Source organism: Canis aureus, chromosome 18, assembly GCF_053574225.1.
Source record: "Canis aureus isolate CA01 chromosome 18, VMU_Caureus_v.1.0, whole genome shotgun sequence".
Taxonomy (NCBI): domain Eukaryota; kingdom Metazoa; phylum Chordata; class Mammalia; order Carnivora; family Canidae; genus Canis; species Canis aureus.
Window position 1 is genome coordinate 30,777,494 of NC_135628.1, and position 19,452 is coordinate 30,796,945.

General features: G+C 34.4%; 1 protein-coding gene across 1 annotated transcript in view; it reads left to right on the forward strand.

Annotated features, from left to right (window-relative positions):
- MEOX2 (mesenchyme homeobox 2) overlaps window positions 1–19,452 on the forward strand; it is a 65,298-nt gene that overhangs the window by 37,711 nt on the left and 8,135 nt on the right. The window contains exon 2 of the mRNA XM_077856703.1: window positions 10,667–10,839. Coding sequence (XP_077712829.1) covers window positions 10,667–10,839 — 173 coding nt within the window. The remainder of the gene's footprint in view (window positions 1–10,666; window positions 10,840–19,452) is intronic.

Genomic DNA, 19,452 nt, shown 5'->3' on the forward strand with positions numbered 1-19,452 from the left:
CAGGTGCTTGTGATGTTATACCCCAAATAACTATTTATAATTATTTATAGATTTATCTGTATCAGCTTTTATTCCCAATTGATTATAAACTACTCTAGGACTGATTATTATGTTGGACTGACCCATTTGCTAGCACATGACACAATAAATTTTATATATATATATATATAGCACACCACTGTCAACATAAGAGTATAGGCTGTAGAAACCTGGTTCAAAAATGAATTATAGCATAAATTGGTATGTAAATGACACTTTATTATTTAGCCTCACAGTTCAACAATATTGTCAATTCCTAATGGCCTTTCTCTATAGGCAAGCAGATTCTGGACTTGGGTATCATTCTTATCTTCCTTTGTCCAAGAAATAGAAGTCTAGAATCAGTATCTCTGGCCTCAACCTCTTCCTCCACCTCTCAGAATAATATTTATGAACTAAATGGAGGCCTCATCTTTTCCTATTATTCATACTCTTTTAGACTCTTGCAACCATTCTAGCTTCACTGGTCTCTGCCACCAACGATCTTTGCTTGCATATTCTTTATGGCACAGGCCAGAAGTTCTAAACATTTTATTGTCAAAAATCCTTTTCAGTTACCATTTGATCCCTATACTTAGATCTCATGTTTCAGACTTTTTTCCAAGTGAATTTCATTGCTGTTTTTTTTTTTAACTCAAAATATATATAAGTAGTGAATAGTAGTAATGATGCTGAGGAGAAAGAGGATAATATGACTTGTACATTTTGAGATCCATCAGCACGTGCGTCATTTTCATATTATGCTCAAGCATATTTACATCAGACTTATTCTTTATTCTTTGTTATTTAGAGAAATTGTCAAATCACACAAGTAGATGATTTAATAAGAGCTGATTATTTATTTATTCACCTATTTATTTATTTAATAGAAAGCAGGTGTTCCCTAGTCAGTGTGAATAGAATTCTATTTGTGGAAGGGATTTAAATAGTGTTCCATAAATGTAAGTTCTAAATTCTTACACTTCTTCCAGTTGGGAAAATCCCTTTACAAAAATAATCACAAATTGACTTTAATGCAGATGAGTCATCCGAAGACTGTTTTCCTTCTTGCTGGTACAGCTGCAATAAAGAAATAGATGACAAAAGCATTTAACCCTACCAACAGCAATCAGAAGGAAACTAACTGCTGCTTGGTTCCTGAACCAGAGCCCCTGGTTGGTTGGGATTTTATGATTGTTTTTATTTTATTATTTTAATGTATTATTTATTTTTTTATAGTTTCTACTATGAAATTAAAGCAAAATCAATTTATAAATTATTTGCCATTAATCTTCTAATATTATACCTGAGGTTAAGAAACAAATAATTTATTTTCAAACCTTCTATATGAGAGGAAAATTATTAGATAATATTTCTAAGGAAGTAAATAAGTGCACAGTATTTAAGAGAGTAAGTTTGTATGTTTATTTGTTTAATAAATACCCCTGACCTGTTTTTTTTAAACCTATTTAATAGTGTTTGCTAATAAACATTTGTATGCCCTAACATCAAAACAGAATGTGACTCCTATCTACCTAAACTATCTCAATCCATGTAAACGGCTGCTAGGATTCTTTAAAGGAGAAGAAATACACACACACACACACACACACAACACAAACACAACCTGACTCCAGTTCATTGGATATGCCAGTTAAGTTTTATCAAATTTTTAAATAAAAGCTTTCAGAGAAAAAAAATTCAGACATTGATCCCACAGGACTTAGATAAACTGTCACCTCAACAGTTTCACTGGAAAATCATAATTCAATCTTAAACTTAATTTCATTTGTAGACTAATCAAAAGTAACAGAGGTATTTTTAGGGATTCATTAATTGTCAGTGTAAAATAGAAGCTTGCTAGTTACTATGCAAATTATAAATTTTTTTTGGTTTTATATTGAGTTTTGTTTTCAGAATGAGATTTACCTTCCGTTTAAAGATTGATTGATTAATTGATTGATTTAAGAGAGAGAGAGCAGGAGGTAGTGGTGGGAGGGGCAGAGGGAGAGGAGAGGAAAAACCCAAGAGGACTCTGTGCTTAGGGCAGCGCCCGACTAGGACCATCTCCGGACCCGGAGATCATGACCAGAGTTGAAACCAAGAATCAGTCACTTAAAAGACTGTGCCACCCAGGCACTCTCCTTCCCCCTTTTAAAAGATTTATTTATTTATTTATTTATTTATTTATTTATTTATTTATTTATTTTAGAGAGAGAAAATTTTCCTACAGTTTAAAGGAAAAAAAAAAAACTTCTAAAACCTGATTCTATTAATCTATCATTGTCAATTACTGAGATTCTGAGATGCAGTATTAAGGTCCTTCCTTAATAATGGCTAGAACTTACAACTGATTATTGAGTTTCCACAATATGCAGGCACTGTGCCGAATGATTTACTTAAGTTAATCCACTTCACTTTAATTCTGTGTTAAAGATGAGAAAAAGGGATGATTTGATTAGTGGAATAAGCAGATAAGTGGCAGAGATGGTGCTCTTAGCCATATTTAGTATCACAATTAAAAATGCTGATGTTTCTCAATCTTTGTTCTTATGAAAAGGCCATGCAAGGGGTAAAGGATATTTAGGGAGGTCTGTAAAATGGATTTATGTCTGTTTCTATAACTGACACTGGAAGCCAGAAACATTGTATGACAGTATGGGACCTTGAGTGAGCCCCTCAGTCACTGAGTCTCATTTTTCCCATCTATAAATAGAGCGGGTTTCCAAATAGATGATTTGTAAGGACTGTTCAGACTCTAAAATTCATGCATATTAAGTCAGGCTGTTTCAGATTTATTATAATAGAATAATTAAATTAGTATTATGTGCTTTGATGTGCTAGAGAAACATAATGCTCTCTTCTGAAATCTATTGACACATCACATCTCTAACAGGATAGTTTAGAGAAATGGCAAAAAAAATGCTTTAACGATTTTATATGCACCATTTTACTGTTTTGTCTGGATAATTCTCAGAAATTGTTAGAAATTCTCAGAATCTCAGAAATTCTTAGAAATTATTATTCTGCAGTTATATATTTGGATAGATTAGCATTGGCAAAAACACTTTTTGAGCAATTTTTATCATGAGACAATCCAGTCGTTGAGTTGAAAGAGACAAGGATTGGCCATAGCGTAAAGAAGGTATTATTTACACACAAGAAATTCACCTTAACTTCTGAATCAAGCTGATCACTCCTAGAGAGAGTTGTGTACCACGGAGTTACTGATATCTTGTCTCAAGTATTACCTGTGTGCAGTGGGGCTCAACTGGGAGAGATTTTTCCCTTTGGAGACTTGGACAATATTTGTAAACATTTTTGAATGCCATAACTGGGACCAGGTTGCCAGGAATTAGCCAATATAAATACATCATGCCCAGTTCAATTTTAATTTCTGATTAACTTTTGATAGTTTTAATGTAAATACATTCCATGCAATATTTGGGATATACTAAAAAATGCATTGTCTACCTTGATTTTTGTTGTTGTTTATCTGGATTTTAAATTGAACTGAAAGTTCTGTGTAGTGTTTGACAGTGCCAAAATGGGCTTGAGAGTTGCTACAGGCATCTAGTGAGTACAAACCTGAATGCTGCCAAACATCCTAAAATGCCCTATATTCATATTTCACTGAATATAAATTTAACAAGGTTTATCTAGTCCAATATGTCAATTAATAGTGCTAAGAATAGTAATTATAATCTGTGTACGGTCTGTTCCTTCATTTGTATAACATTTAGTATCCTCATTTTTTTAAGTATTTTATTTACTTATTTACTTTAGAAAGAGAGCATGCATGCACCTGTGCAAACAGGGAGAGTGTGGGAGGCCTTAAGAGCAAAGGGGGAGGGAGAGGGAGAGAAAGAATCTTAAGCAGGCTCTACGCAGCAGGAGAGCCCTACCCATGGACATCCATCTCACGACTCTGAGATCATGACCTGATCCAAAACTAAGTCATATACTTAAGCAACTGAGCCACCCAAAGCCTCCAGCCTCCTCAGTTTTAAATTTTATAATTTAAATTGCTGCTTTTCTATCTGAACATGTTTAGAGATATCATTACAGATATAAAATGTAAATAATATTCCTTGTTCCCATCTCCTATTAATTAAGTGCTTTGAAAAGCTAATATAAAGTAATATTGCTGTGGTGTTTTCTCTTTTTTTAAGCTGAAGATAATTTAAATTCTGATAAATGAACAAAACCCCTTAGGATTATCATTGGAATCATAATCCACAAACAGCATGAAAATCCAAGTTCCAGCAAAAACTCGGAATTAGGTGCTTAATATTGGGAATATGAAGATGAGTAAAGAACATTTTTTAATCTTAAGTTAGCTGGAGTCTAGAATTCCGAGAAGCAAAGCAAACATGAAGATGAATAAGAAACTCAATTTATTATGAGTTACCGCTATAAAAATACATTAGAGATACTGGTGGCTTAACAAAAAAGTCTCAGAATCACGACATAAGTGCAAGCCCTCACACTGTTAGAGGATATAGATTTGTCTTCCAGAATAAAAAACAAAACAAAACAAAACAAAAAACCTTTATAGAAGCTCTCCTGTTCCAAGCTTCTAGCAGAATTGGTACTGAAAATTTTGGTGCCTTACTGCAAAAGCGGTGTGGTGTTTTCGGAAGCCATAAGAGATTTCCATCCTTTTTGCTATATTGACAGCTGTAAACTAGAAATGTCACAATTCTGGCACTGCCAAGTTACTTATTATCCCTAACTTCTGAAAAGAGTTTGTTTCCCTCTTTATTCTCTCAAGGCTACAGTAACACCATGGAACACAAAGCCATTTCCTGACATAAGAATTGAGGAGGAGGTGAATGGGGGATGCCTATAGAAGTTTGCATCTTCTGCATGCCCTTGTCCATTGCTTCTGCAAGAATTGGGATGTAACGTGGATGCTAGGATTATCTTTATATTTGCCTCCAACTACTGAATAAATGAGGACAGTAGTATGTATGAAACATTTATATCCTACTTGAGGAAACAAAGGATCCACGACTACCACAGAATGTGGTAATCATTGGAAGAAAGGAGCACAGATCATTTGATGAGATCTCACAGGAAGGGTGCATTCTTTAAACTAATAGGATCAGGAAAATATATGTCAAAAGCTCTTCACTAGGTGTTCCATTGGAGTGCAAATGGTGATTATTGTAAAGTCCTTTGCTAGCAGGCACAATTCAAACATGTATGTGTGCCTTCTTTTGCTGGACAGATGGCCATGATATTTCTGTAGTTTATGTTTTCTCTCTGGAATATAGCAAGAGGCATAAAGTCAATTCTGGGCATCTGTAACCAGTTTCTAATCCTAGAAGTATGTAGCAAGATTGAAGAAGTTTACATTTACCCAGAAGACATATGCTGGTTTTGTTTTTGTGTTAAATACTTTGAACTTGGTAGTGAGAACTAAAATTATGCTAAATTTGACTCGAGTAAGTTGCATTGTATTTTCATTTTGTGTGTCTTTGCCTCTGTTTAATTTTTTAACCAAAATACTCTTTTGTTTAAGAATATTTGGAATTGTACAATATTAATTTTATCAAAATTTGTTAGTTCTTTCTGTATTTTACTTTGTTTCTGTGGCATAGAGGAAGGACCATTAGGTTGACATACTCTTATTATAGAAAGAACTACATAGTAATTAAATAATAAGAAGGGCAAGGTAATGAAATTAAAACCAATTGTTAACGTGTCATTCTTTAAAAACAAAGGGACTCCACTAAGAGGAGGCTGCAAGGTAAAAATGGATTCCTGTATTTATGTGCACAAAAAGTAGGGAATTGAAATGAATTATTGACTGATAATCAAAGGAGCAATGAGCAAGGAGGCTCTGTAGAATTATTTTTGCATGTTGAATTGCCATTACTATTACCAATACTAAACTAAAAATGGTCTTTGAAATTTGGGTTTGCTGTATAAGTAAAGAGAAACAATTATTATAGCTCTATGTTTTTCACATCAAAGGTGCAAGAAATAGTGAATGTTTTCAGAACTAATTCTTATTCGAGAATGAGTATAGTGGCTTCCAATCATATTTTTTCCTGTAACATCTCAGTATATAATATTCATTAGTAATAGTAGATCACTAAGCTATGGTTTTCAAATCTGGAGAGTGGATCATGGATTGGCAAGAGGATTTAAGAACCCCTGGGAAGGTTGCTTATTCTGGAAAAAAGTCTGGAGAAGCTGATATTCCTAGTCATTAAGAAGCTGGAGTAGCAAGTTGGATAAATTTCCATAAGGTAGGCTATTTCCCATTTAAATGTGAAAATACTAGCACCAATAGGATTATTCTATAAATTTCCCTGCCTCCATCCACAATCCTTATGCCCATGTAATTATAATTATTAGCTTCCGATACCAACCATTTGTGCAGCTTTGTTAATAATAACAGAATATCTATCATTTTGAATAGAGTACAAAAACATTGATACAAGAAGTTGCAAAGGACTAAAATAGACAATGGCTTAGTATTCAATCTTCCTTTGGAGTATGGAATAAATATTCATTGTAGTCTAAGCTATAGAGACATTCCTTTACATTTTGATGTTTTACAGACATAGGTAAATTATATTCCTCATTTAAACAAGTTAATAAGCTTACCCAGGTTAGCCAAAAAAATATACTCAATCATACTTTAATATTTCTCTTTTGCTAAAAAGCATTCTATGGCACTAGTGAACAGACCAAGCCCTTACATTACTTGTCTTCAATAAAACATTATTATCTTTTGGCATCCTCTTGCACTAGGGGAAATAAAAAGTCACATGTGGAGAAGTTCTAAATGCTAGACAGAAATGATCCTTGGAGGGCAATTTTTATCCTCCACGGAAGTATTGCAGACTTCTTCCATTAGCATAGTCCCAGGGAGCAAAAGGTTAGGGAACTGGGACTGCCAACTCTACCTGAACACATAAGTCAACATTTCCTCCAAGCAGCGAGGGAGTGTGAGAGTGCACCCACATGTGCCTTAAAGCATCTGAGACGAGAAACAACTATTGTAATATTTTACATTGGAATATACTGTACAGATGGTGACATTTTGTTTGTGGCTGTAGGGAAGAAAGTATGGCAGTTTCCAGATTCCCCCCTCAACACCTACCATTTGGCATAGGATACAGGAGGTTGAAGAAAACGGAGGGATATTTGCCTCAGTTGAAACAGCTGGAAAACAGATGGAAGCTGGTGTGCAATTTGCCAAAAGCCTTGTTCAAGCGTCCCACTCATTTTCCACCAAAGAAAAACTAGTCAGGTGATAGGAGTGGAGGCCTTAGGGTTAGCAAATGATGGGCTTCAGGACATGGACAGGGAAAAAGAAGAAAGACAAATTTTTAAAAATCTGAGATTATAGGAAATATAAGTGCAGAAATGTAGTTCCAAGGAGCATGTTTTCAATAGTAGGAAGCAAAAGTGGGAGCAATGTGGGTGAAAACCACAACAGAATCACAGATACACGGATGAAAGTGTACACAGAATTAATTGACATTGGTGATACCTCAACTGTATTGGCACTCTCTCTCGGGTGATGAATTCAGGAAGCACACACCCACTCTTCATCAAGTTAATTACAATATAACTATCCCATGTGTGATTATGGTAAATGTAAATGTAAGTGTGCACAGTTTGCATTGTTTTAGTCACTGGATTATACTCTGTGAGCTACTTTGGTCTGGAACTCAGGCATTCAGTAAATTGCTTTTGGATTTAAATGTTGAATTATAGCCAGATTTTTGTTTAAATTCAGTCACTGGATATATAAACCTCCTGTTGTATATTTCTAGTTATAATGGGCATGTATTTAGATCCACTCCAAATGACCATTTTTACAAGTATTGGCCCAAGTTCTGTGTGCTTGTGTATTTGTGTGTGATGTGTGTACTGATTTTGAAGGACTTTTGAATACTACAAAAGTTAAAGTATTTCAAAAATAAATATAAATTAATAGGCTTTCCTCCATGTGAATTTGTTCATTCATGCTTATATAAGGGATTGTGTTAACCATGAATCATTCAAATTGAATTGCTTATGAGAAAAAATGCTCTGGCTTTGCTGTCAGTTTCCAGAGTTGCTTTACAGAAAGGAAAAGAGTGTTGTCCCCATATAAAGAATAATCGGCTGCAGATTTCAGACTGAGCATGGCTCCAAATTGGCATCAATACTTTTGATTCACAGAATATAGATCCTTTGAGAGGTACTTATCTGAGTATTCTAGGCTATGACTGAGTTTGCAGTCTGCCAGGACAGTCAATGGAAACATTAAATTAAAAAAAAAAAAAAAAGTCATCAAGGTTTGCTTACACCTAATAGCTATAAACGCTCTAAAAATGTAGAGGTTGGTAAATCTGTAGCTAAATAATAATAATAGTAATAAAAATAATAATAATAATGACTGAAGCTTCCACTTTGAGTCAGGTAAGTTGGCATTGTGTAGGCATACCCTACCCGAGAGTTCATACATCATCTATTACAAAACTTACCTGGTCTTAGTGGCTTATTATAAGGTAAAGCCTATGTGTGACATATCACAAACCACTTTTGCTCTGAATAAAGCCCTGCTTGCTCTGCCAACGTGGGGAGCCAGTCAACACAGGGGTAAGTGACACACCCAGAAATGTGGTCAGTGAAATCTGAGGAATTTCCGACTGTGCCACTGCTTCAGTGAATCATATGGTCATCCCTCAGAGGAAAAGTAATGGCCAGTGTGCCAAAATTTTGATGCAGACTTTTTGTAGTGGCTGCTGCTGCTGGACCTATACAACTTTACATCTGGCCAACAGAGATTCTAGTAAGAGTCAGAATGAAACTGTTTACATCAGAGTGCCTTGTCTAGTGGATTCCCATTATCCAGGGCCCTCTTGACTTCAGTTAGACTTTCTTAGCCAGACAGAAAAGAACACTAATATATATATATATATACACACATATATACACATATATGTATATAATATGTATATTACTTATCATAGTTAAACATCACTGGGTGAAGAAACAAATGTTGCCCAAAAAGATCTTTCCTAAAGTATACCATATTACATTTGTCAATTAAAAAAATTTAAAATGTCATTCTTTGTAACCCCTTTTTTAAGGGTTTTTTTAAGAGATGGAGGAGGGGCAGAGGAAGAGAGAGAAAGAGAATCTTAAGGAGGCTCCATGCCCAGTGTGAAGCCCAACATGGAGCTCAATCTCACAATGCTGAGATCATGACTTGAGCAAAATTAAGTTGGCTTAGCCACCTGAGCCACCCAGGTGCCCCACACTTTGTAACCTTTTATTAACCATCATTTTTCCTATATTGCTTTTCTTGTTTGGGTTCTTTGTACTCCCACCTAATAAAGACATCACAATTTGTGTGTACATGCACAAAAATAGAGAACTGAAGTCATTTTTAAGAGACCGTAATTTTTAAGAGACTTTACCTTGATCATGTTGCTATTTCACTGAAAATAGATTCAACATGAATTACTAGAGCTGGTATGATTACCTGTTATTGGTTTATGTGGAATTTTTTCCAATATAGGCACATATTCTATTCTTCAGTATATTAAGAATGTCTTCTAACCTACATCTCAGGGATACGATAAGGATAAGTAAAATACTATATGTTAATTATACCTTAAATGCATAGGAATAAAAATGGAACACTATGCTCCAAATTTTTATTATTTCTAAATGGCATTATAAACTTTGGTGTTTGGATAGCTTTTTTAGGTGTTGTGCATATCTCTCTCTCTCTCTCTTTTAGATTTATTTACTTATTTTAGAGAGAGAGAGAGCATGCACACACAAATGGCAGGGAGGGGCGGAGGGAGAGAGAGAATCCTCAAGCAGACTCCCCACTAAGTGCTGAGCCTGCCACCAGGCTCAATCCCAGGATCATTAACCTGTGCCAAAATCAAGATTGGCTGCTTAACCCACTCAGCCACCCCGGCCCTCCAGTGTTGTGCATCTTTGTCTATCTCATATATAGTGAACAAACATTTTAAAAATGTTTCATATTTTGAGTCTTATGAACACAATTTTATTTATAGATTCCACATTAGAATAGGTATTATATAAAATAAGAGAATAGAATTGCTATTGCCCTCAAAGAGACTAAACTTAAATAGAAATTAAAAAGTCAGTAAATACACACACACTTTTATGTATGCTTTGTCTGACCTTGAACTGACTTTTATGGTCCAGTTGCTAAACATTCAAATTGCTTAAATATTCACATATTAAGTCAACACTTTTTTTCTTAGGAATTAAAGAGTTCAATCATACCTAGATCCCAAGTATACCTATTAAACAACTTATTAAACACAATTTTACATCCGAAATTGTTTTCTAGAGGTGGTTTATTTATTTATCTTTTTATCATATTAAGAGCAAATACATTTTTTGTTCATATTTTGAAAGAATATTAGACACTTTGCCAATTAGGCTGAGTCACAGGAGAGCAGATCGAAAAAGTAAGAAATGTATCTTATCCTGTTGTGAGATCAGTCTTCTGCCTTTGCTCTCTGTTTCTCCATATCTAACATAGTACCTGAAAAAGTAGTTATTCAGTAAATGCTTCTGGTATGAATGATATGATTGTATGCATTTGAATGAATAAAGTCAATTTAATTCTCTCTTACATTCCCCCCAGATTCCCAGGAAGGAAATTACAAGTCAGAAGTCAATAGCAAACCCAGGAAGGAAAGGACAGCTTTTACCAAAGAGCAAATCAGAGAACTTGAAGCAGAATTTGCCCATCATAATTATCTGACCAGACTGAGGCGATATGAGATAGCAGTGAATCTGGATCTCACTGAAAGACAGGTAAAGTTGGACATTGTTGTGATATGGTATTTTTAATTGTGTTGAGTCAACAATCTTCTCTCGCCATTTTTGAAATATCTAGATCTGTGGTTCTTAAATGCCATTTGTAAGATAGGTGTTCTGTTCCATGATGAAGTTTTGGCACGGCAAAATGGCAAAATTAAGGATAAGATAGCAGTGTTTTTAAGGAAAACTACATTTATTCAGTTTAAGGTATCATTCTTTATTCTGTATTTGTGTCCTTCCTATATATTTTGGTTTAAAATAGTATTTCTTGTATTTAATGATGGCATATAGTGAGCAATTCTTTTTTGCTTATATTTTAAAATCTCCTTATTTTGGTATAATAGAAAGCCAGCAACCCCATATTAGTTTCCTCTATTGCTCAGGACAGGGTTTGCTATGTTGCTGTAACACATTAACCCCCGGACCTCCATGACATAACAAAAAAGTTCACTATTTGCTCACTCTCCATACTAACTTTACAAGTTCAGCATTATAAACAATCAGTCACTCACGGACCCAGGCTGACTCTCTGGCATCTCGACATGTGGTGTCCTTGGTAACCACAGGAGGTAAGAAAGAGGTAGAGGTTCATGCACTGACCTTTAAATGTTTTCACCCGGAAATGACCCATGTCACTTCCATTTATACTCCAAGGTCCGGAAATCATCCGTGGTGCCACTTAAGTTCAAGGGGGGCTGGGAAATGATGGGAGCAAGGGCCCATAGGTCTTTCGTAAATATTTCCCAAATATTTTTGAACTGATATTGGTCTCAAAAATTTAAATTTCTGACATTGACTCATTTAGAGAACACTTTGCAATTATGAACGATCTGTGGACTCCAGTTGATAAAACCTAAAAGGTCCTTTCTTGGATTTTACTTGCTCCAGTAGTGCTCCCAGTGCATTCTTTTTATGGATTCTGATTTGCCCTGGGAGAATCTAGCTTACTGATGGTTAACAGTTGCTAATCTTTAGGAAAACATTCCTGAAAGGCAAATCCAAACATCTTTATGGACAGTGCAGTTATGATTGGCACTCCTAGGACTAGAGTCTCATTTCCTTTCACTGTATGCACCTCCTCCAGGGATCCCATCAGAACCAAAGAAATACCAACAGGGTGTGGACGTATGAATACTATCTTAGGAGAGCAAGTTATTTTATCCAGTTTCTTAAATCATCTGCTTTCCTTCTGTTAATTTCTGGATTTCAGCTTTTGTAGGGTATTTCTGGGGATTGGGAATATAGAGAGAGACACTTTTATGTGGTTTTATTTATTGGCAGTTTATATTTTATTAAATATTATGACTAGTGCCTAAGTTGTGAAGCACAACATTTTCTTTCCCTTGAACTTCACAGACAAACTCCTCTCCATAAGTGTACAACATTTGGCATGCTGGAAAGGAGAATCCAAAATCTACATTATTGGACATCTGTTTTATTTTCATTTTTTTTAAACTGGGAGCAGATAAAAAAAGGGAGGGAAAGAATTACATATTTTAATGTTCTTATCCATAGACAGTGAATTCTAGGAAATGCAACCATGTTTTCTATGGTACATAAAGGAAACAAGCTAAGACTTGTTTCCAAGCTATAGAAATAATGGGATGCAGTACTATACTCTTAGCCAAGAGGGAATGTGAAGATTCTGTGCTTGCTATTCTGGGGATGGCTTTGGTTACCTGTGATTTTCTGATTATAAAGCAGAAGTTTCCCTTATGGTTTAAAATAATTTCTTTTAGAAAAGCAATTCTATAAATTTGGTCTGGCAATTTTTTAGGTATTTTGGATATGTCTTCCTGAGTTGTCATTTATGGAAAAGGATGATATGTAATTTTAAGCAAAATACACACACATACAATTCTAATCTTTGTTTTTGTTTATCAAAGGTCCCTTTTCAATTTTGTTATCAGTTAGCCTTGACTATGTAACAAACATTCAAAAATCATAGTGGTTTCAACTAATAACCGACATTCAATTTGCTCACAGTTTTGTGGGTCGGGGATTTTGACTGGGCTCAGTTGGATGGTTAAGCTGCTTACCTTACCTAAATCTCCCATAGAGCTGTAGTCACATGGCGGGTTTGGGTTTGAAGAGCTGGTTGGTTTAAATAGTCTCAGCTGGGACATTTGTCTCTGTTGTATGTGGTTTCATTTTCTTCTAATAGGCTCTCTGAGACTTTTCAAATGGGGATAGAAGCATTGTCAGGAATAGAAGAAAAACTCCAATGGACCAAGGCTTTCAAGGACTCTCGTTATCTCATATTTACTGATGACTCATTGTCTAAAGCAAGTCATATGACCAAGCACAGTGTCAATGTAGAAGGAGACCATTTAAGGAATGGATATATGGAAGGAAGGTGACATTTGCTGGAGGCCGTTACCGAAATGATCTAACTATAGTGTCATAGGGGAAAAAACAAACAAACAAATCTTGAGATATAATTGGATTTTGAAAGAATTGAAATTTTATATCGTGAAGATTTTTTTATCCTATAAATCTTTATTTCCAGTTTTTCAGATTAATATGAAAAGGAGATGCATACATGTGGAATCTAAATTCCTAGTCAAAGTTAAGTCTTCAGAGGGCCACTATGTGACAGTGAGAAAAATTGAATTATTATGATAAAAATTTGAATAGAACAACTAGATTTTCCATTGGAATTTGGATTCTTAGGCAAGTAACAATCTCCCTAAGTCACAAAATGGAAATTAAAGCTAACTTCTCTTGCTTCTACTCAGGTTTATGTGTTATAATGAATATGAAAGAATTTCTAGCATAAACTGAAAAACACAACTGTCAATCAGAGGAAGGAAAACTTTTTGCCATTCAAGGCATAGTGAATTAATTATTTTGTAGCACAAATATTTGTTGAGCTAGATGCTAGAAATAAAATCTTGCTAAAATAAGCTAGACGAGTCTCTGCTAGAACTCTTGGAAGAAGCAAAAATTAAACAAATACTAGCAATTGTGATGAGTGTTGACTGTCATAAGAAAGGAATGACAGAGTTGAATGGGAGAACATTCCCTGATTATGCCAGATGTTTGTTTTTTTCCTAGACTTTTATATAACATGAACTATCTCATGCTGAGAATCTGAAGACTTTATGTATGTTTTCTGGGATGGATTTTACTATGCTCAATTTATCAGAAAAACATTGTATGCTATCAGTCATCAATTTTACTATTCTTAAAAGTCTGAATGCATATTTCTCCAAAATGCCAGAGCTCTTGTCCCAGTGAGATATTTTCAGTTTATTTTCTGAAGCTTGGACTTTTAAAGTTATAAATGTAGAATTATAAACTAAACCCATTTCCTTCATCTTCTTTTAGTTGTGACATAGCAATTCCATTATTTTAATTTTTCATCAATGCAGTGCCTGCTTATCTATGTAATCTGTTATCCTAGCCCTATATATTCTTAAATAGCACCCCTTTAACAGGATTACCATATGTAAAATATTCTAATTGTAGACATGTACTTTATTCATTTCCATTCTGCAAAATTTATCTTTCCATACTTTAAAATAACCTGAGACTTAGATCTCACTCCATATTGAGCAGTGTTTTCCTTAACTTTAATAAAAATTTCAATCTCCTAAAATATTTTTTCTTGACTTTGTAAAAGCTTTTCAAAACTCAAATGCAAAGGCAGAACTTTTATGTGTATAATGTAAAGAGAAAAAAATAATATTAAATAATTTATAACAATTTATGGCAGAATAGTTTTACAGAAATAACTTTCTCCTAAATGAAAACTTAATTTATAATCAGAAGTAGTCTCTAGATATACTTTCATGTAGGAATTTTATATAATTGCCTATGAAGTATATCTATGTATAACTGATATGTTATTTGTAAATACTCTTACTTTGTTGATACCACTAATCAATATACTTACTACATTTTATTCTAGGCCACATACATTTCATTATAAATATTTACTATAAATAAAACATATTTGCTATGATGATTAGATTTCCTTTAAGGAAAAAGTAAGATACGTTAAATCCTTAACTATCACTGAGTCCTTGAACTTTCAACACCCTTTCTGAAGAATAGTTCTGTAATTTTACAAAGAAGTCAGATTCTTAATGTTTGTTTCTCCCATAATGCAATGCCTTCACAGGTCAGGGAAGTCTATAATCCCCTTTGAACTCCATCTGGTCAAAGAAGAAGAAAAAGAGGCTCATTCCACGAAGTTATTCCACCTTAGCACCTAAGTATTAAAGAAGATTACTTTATGCTAAATAAAAATGGAGATACTAGAACACAGTCGAGCTTCATATATTTTTAGTTATATAATGCTGTTGTGTGGCAGTTACCACTCCAGTATCTACCAGCTTCTCACTTAGAGTTTCCATTTTACAATATATTCTTGTCTACCCTTCTCAATCAACAGCTAATAATCCTCAATTGGCAGAGCTACCTGGAATATTTTGAAGGCCAGTCAGTCTAAAGACCCTCCTGTCCCAAGGTATTTTTACATTTGACATGCTTATTCTGGCCTTTTCATCCATCCAGACACACTTGGAGAAAGCTGCTGCCAATTTTTTAATATCTCACAGTGGGAAGAAGAGAGAAGGCAGCTGCATGAAACTATAACAGGAGTGACAAAATGGACATTTTTATATGGCCAAGGCTGCCAAACATAGAAAGTATGGGAGATCCTTTCATTTCACAAAGCTAATCAAAGGTGCAATGTTGCAGATTTGTAAACTAGCAAAGATTACTGGAATAAACAGACCGAATTCAGGATCCCTCTGCCAAGATAAATGGAAAATCCCACCTAGTTGGATCATATTTCATTAGTGGAAATGAGACAGATTATGCTTTGTTTGTTACTCCTAAATCATTAAATGGCTCAATGCCAAGTATTTTCAAAATAGGCATCCATTTTTTGGATCACTGTGAAGGAGAATTTTCCATGTGCCAAATAAACACTGGTTTTGACTTTTGCTCATCAATTTATACAATACTTGTGCTTTGCAAGTTTATTTCTACAAATTCTTATAAATACTTTTAGTTATTTAGCTAATAAATTATTCTCAATGACCAGATATATTGTCTGTTTAAGGTAATTCAGGACTACATGTATAGCCAATTATGTCAGAATATTTCCTCATTTCTTTAAAGTAGTATTTAACAGTCACCTCTAGTAACAATAAGGCATTTCTTTGCTTAAATTATGGTATCTGCTATTCTAAAAGATTAAACATGTGGGGCTCCTGGATGGCTCAGTTGGCTGGGCATTGACTCTTGGCTTTGGCTAAGGTCGTGATCTCAGGGTTGTATGTTAGATCACTGTTCACGTCAGGTCTTGTGCTCAGAAAGGAGTCAGCTTGAGATTCTCTCTCTCTCTCTACCTGTCCCACTGTCCCTCTCCCTGCTGAGGCTCACTCTTGTCAAATAGGTGAATAAAATCTTTAAAAAAATAAAAGTAAAAAAATAAAAAATTAACATGAGTTGATTCTTATTGGAAAAATGATAATTAGCATAAGGTGGAGGAGTTGATGGTGGAATATGATAGAAATTTCATTTGTAATGGAAAGTGGTATTGCCTAGTACTGCTGTTATTGTGTTTTTTTTTTTAAAGAAATGCAGATAGGCAATTTACAATCTTTACTTTTTAAAAAAGATTTACTTATTTATTTTAGAGAGAAAAAGAATGTGAGCAGGGGGAGAGGCAGAAGGAGAGGAAAAGATAGAGAGAAGCAGACTCCCCACTGAGTGAGGAGCCTGACACAGGAATCCATCCCACAATCCAGAGATCACCACCTCAGCTGAAATCAAGAGTCAGAGACTTAACCAACTGAACTGCCCAGGAGTCCTGGGACAATGGACAGTCTAAAAGGCAAATGCAGAACTATCTTACATACTACAAAACCAAGGCTATAGTGTAAGAAGCATAATGTAAGACAATCAATTATAAAACAAGATCTATAAAGAAAAGTTCAATGAATTAACCCTCTCCTAAATCAATTTTTAGAGATATTACCTGTATAAAGTAGAAGACTGAGAAATAAGCAATTGATCTCTAATAATTTACAAATATAAATACCCAGCATGAAATAATGTAGAAAAAATTTCTGAAAAATAATATAGCCTTGAGAATATAATAACATAATATAGCCTTGAGAATATATAACAAATCAATTTTTTAAATGTTAGATGGATAGAGAAGCAAATACAGATATGTATCTATATGTATATATACACATACATTCACATATATGTCTGTGTATATATGTTTATATATGTAAAATTTTAGAAACTTTATTAAACTTGCTCTATAGATTCTTGCTATGAGCATTCATCAAACTGATATAATGAAAGAATAAAGATAGTTCTTTTTAATCTCAGAATTGTCACATTTTATTTCCCAATTTCTTCAATAAGGAAACAAATGTATAAATTTATGCTTAATCAGTAAGTCAACTTAACATTCTGAAACATAGCATGCATTGCATCACAGGATCACCATTTTAAAATGTAATACTAGAGAAAGAAATTTCTACTATGAAAGATTATTCCTTTTCCACACTGTCCTTGCATACATGTGATTTTTTTCATGTCATCTAAAGGAATTCTAAAACTAATAAGCTTCTAGAAATTTTGAGGAGCCAGTTTTGTGCTGGATATTTTCAGTTCTAAAAAGATGTTCTATTATATATTTTTTAAAAGATTTTATTTATTTATTCATGAGAGACACAGAGAGAGGCAGAGACACAGGCAGAGGGAGAAGCAGGTTCTATGCAGGGAGCCTGATGTGGGACTCGATCCCCAGTCTCCAGGATCACACCCTGGGCTGAAGGCGGCGCTAAACCACTGAGCCACCCGGGCTGCCCAAGATGTTCTATTATTGACATATGTTTATACGGCAGTATATTCATATGGTCTGTGACATCTATAAACTAATAAATACAGACCTAAGAGAACAATTTGTAGAGAATCTGGCTGTTAAAGAATTTCTACCAATTGGTTGCCATAGTTCCATCACTTGTCATGAGAACCTCAAAAATGCATTCAATTTGGAATAGTTTTTAACCTCAAATCTCTTTATCATTTCTCATTTTTAATGCTGGAAAGTTTTTTTTTTTATTTTATTTATTTTATTTGAGAGAGAGCATAGACAGGCGAAGGGCCACAGGAAGAGGGGGAAGCAGACTCCTCGCTGAGCAGGGGTAACATGGAGCTCCATCCCAGGACTCTGGGATCATGACCTGAGTGGAAGGCAGAAGCTTAACTGGCTGAATCACTCAGGCACCTCTGGGCAGGTTTTTTTTTTTTCTTTTTTTAAATTTTTGAACTTTCTCCAGATATTAGGTTATTGACTATTTTTTGTGGTCAGTGCATTTGAATATGATAGTAATTACTATTACACTTTCTTAAAATAATATTAGATATAAGAAAGTGATCCCTAAATCTAATAAATGAAATGATGAGTGTAGTGAAGGCTCATAAATATTATGATATTATAATAATGAACTTAAGCTTGTCTGGAAATAATCAGAATATTAATTTCATTAGATTGAACCATAGGAAGTTGCCTATTATTCTACTGTCTTGATAAAAATAGTGTATTCCTATGTTTCAACCACATATTTGTATTTGAGGAGTCTCCCTTAATTAGATATGACTAGAAGAGTCTGCTCATATACCATATATACCATATCAAAATGGTATATACTGGTTGTGATATTCTACTATTGTTAAACATCATCCCAGAGATTAGGCAAAACGTTGAGAGCAAAGGCCATCATTCTAGTTCATCTTAGTGGTGTGAACAAAACAAATACCAGTAGTGGCTCAGGATACACAAATTCTATGTATTAAAGATTTGCTAGTCAGGAATTTTTTAACACAAATAAAGGGCAAAGGTGCCTAATTTAGTTTTGATATTTCCACACAAATTTACTAAAGTCATATGTTCATACTATGCTTAGGTAAACAATATTTCACTTAAAATAACTAAAAGGTATACCTACTTTTAAAATGCATAAAAAGGGATCCCTGGGTGGCGCAGCGGTTTGGCGCCTGCCTTAGGCCCAGGGCGTGATCCTGGAGACCCGGGATCGAGTCCCGCGTTGGGCTCCCGGTGCATGGAGCCTGCTTCTCCCTCTGCCTGTGTCTCTGCCTCTCTGTCTCTCTGTATGACTATCATAAATAAAAAAAATAAAAATAAATAAAAATAAAATGCATAAAAAGGAGGATTAGGAAATAATAAATTTTCACTATAATATTATTGAAATAGGCCATTTGTATTGAATTTCCTCAGGTATGACAGAAAGAGGTATTGTTGTTAGCATCTATTACTACCATGACATTCCTAAAAGTCAATTAAAAGGAATCACTCCTCTGAGAATTTTGCTTATCATGTAAATGGCTACTTTGGTTGCATTTTTGGAAAGGAGGCTGTGCTATTGGCTTGTAATAATACCCATAACGTACAATTTAATATGGAGAATTTTATTTGTTGCCTCAAAAAAGTTTTTTTTTTTTTGGAATATATAATTTGCTATGGCTCCCAATAGCCAGTTTGTTTAAAAATATGCAAAATATGCAAAATAGTAAATATTTTATGACTACATTGGTAAACCTAATTCTCAA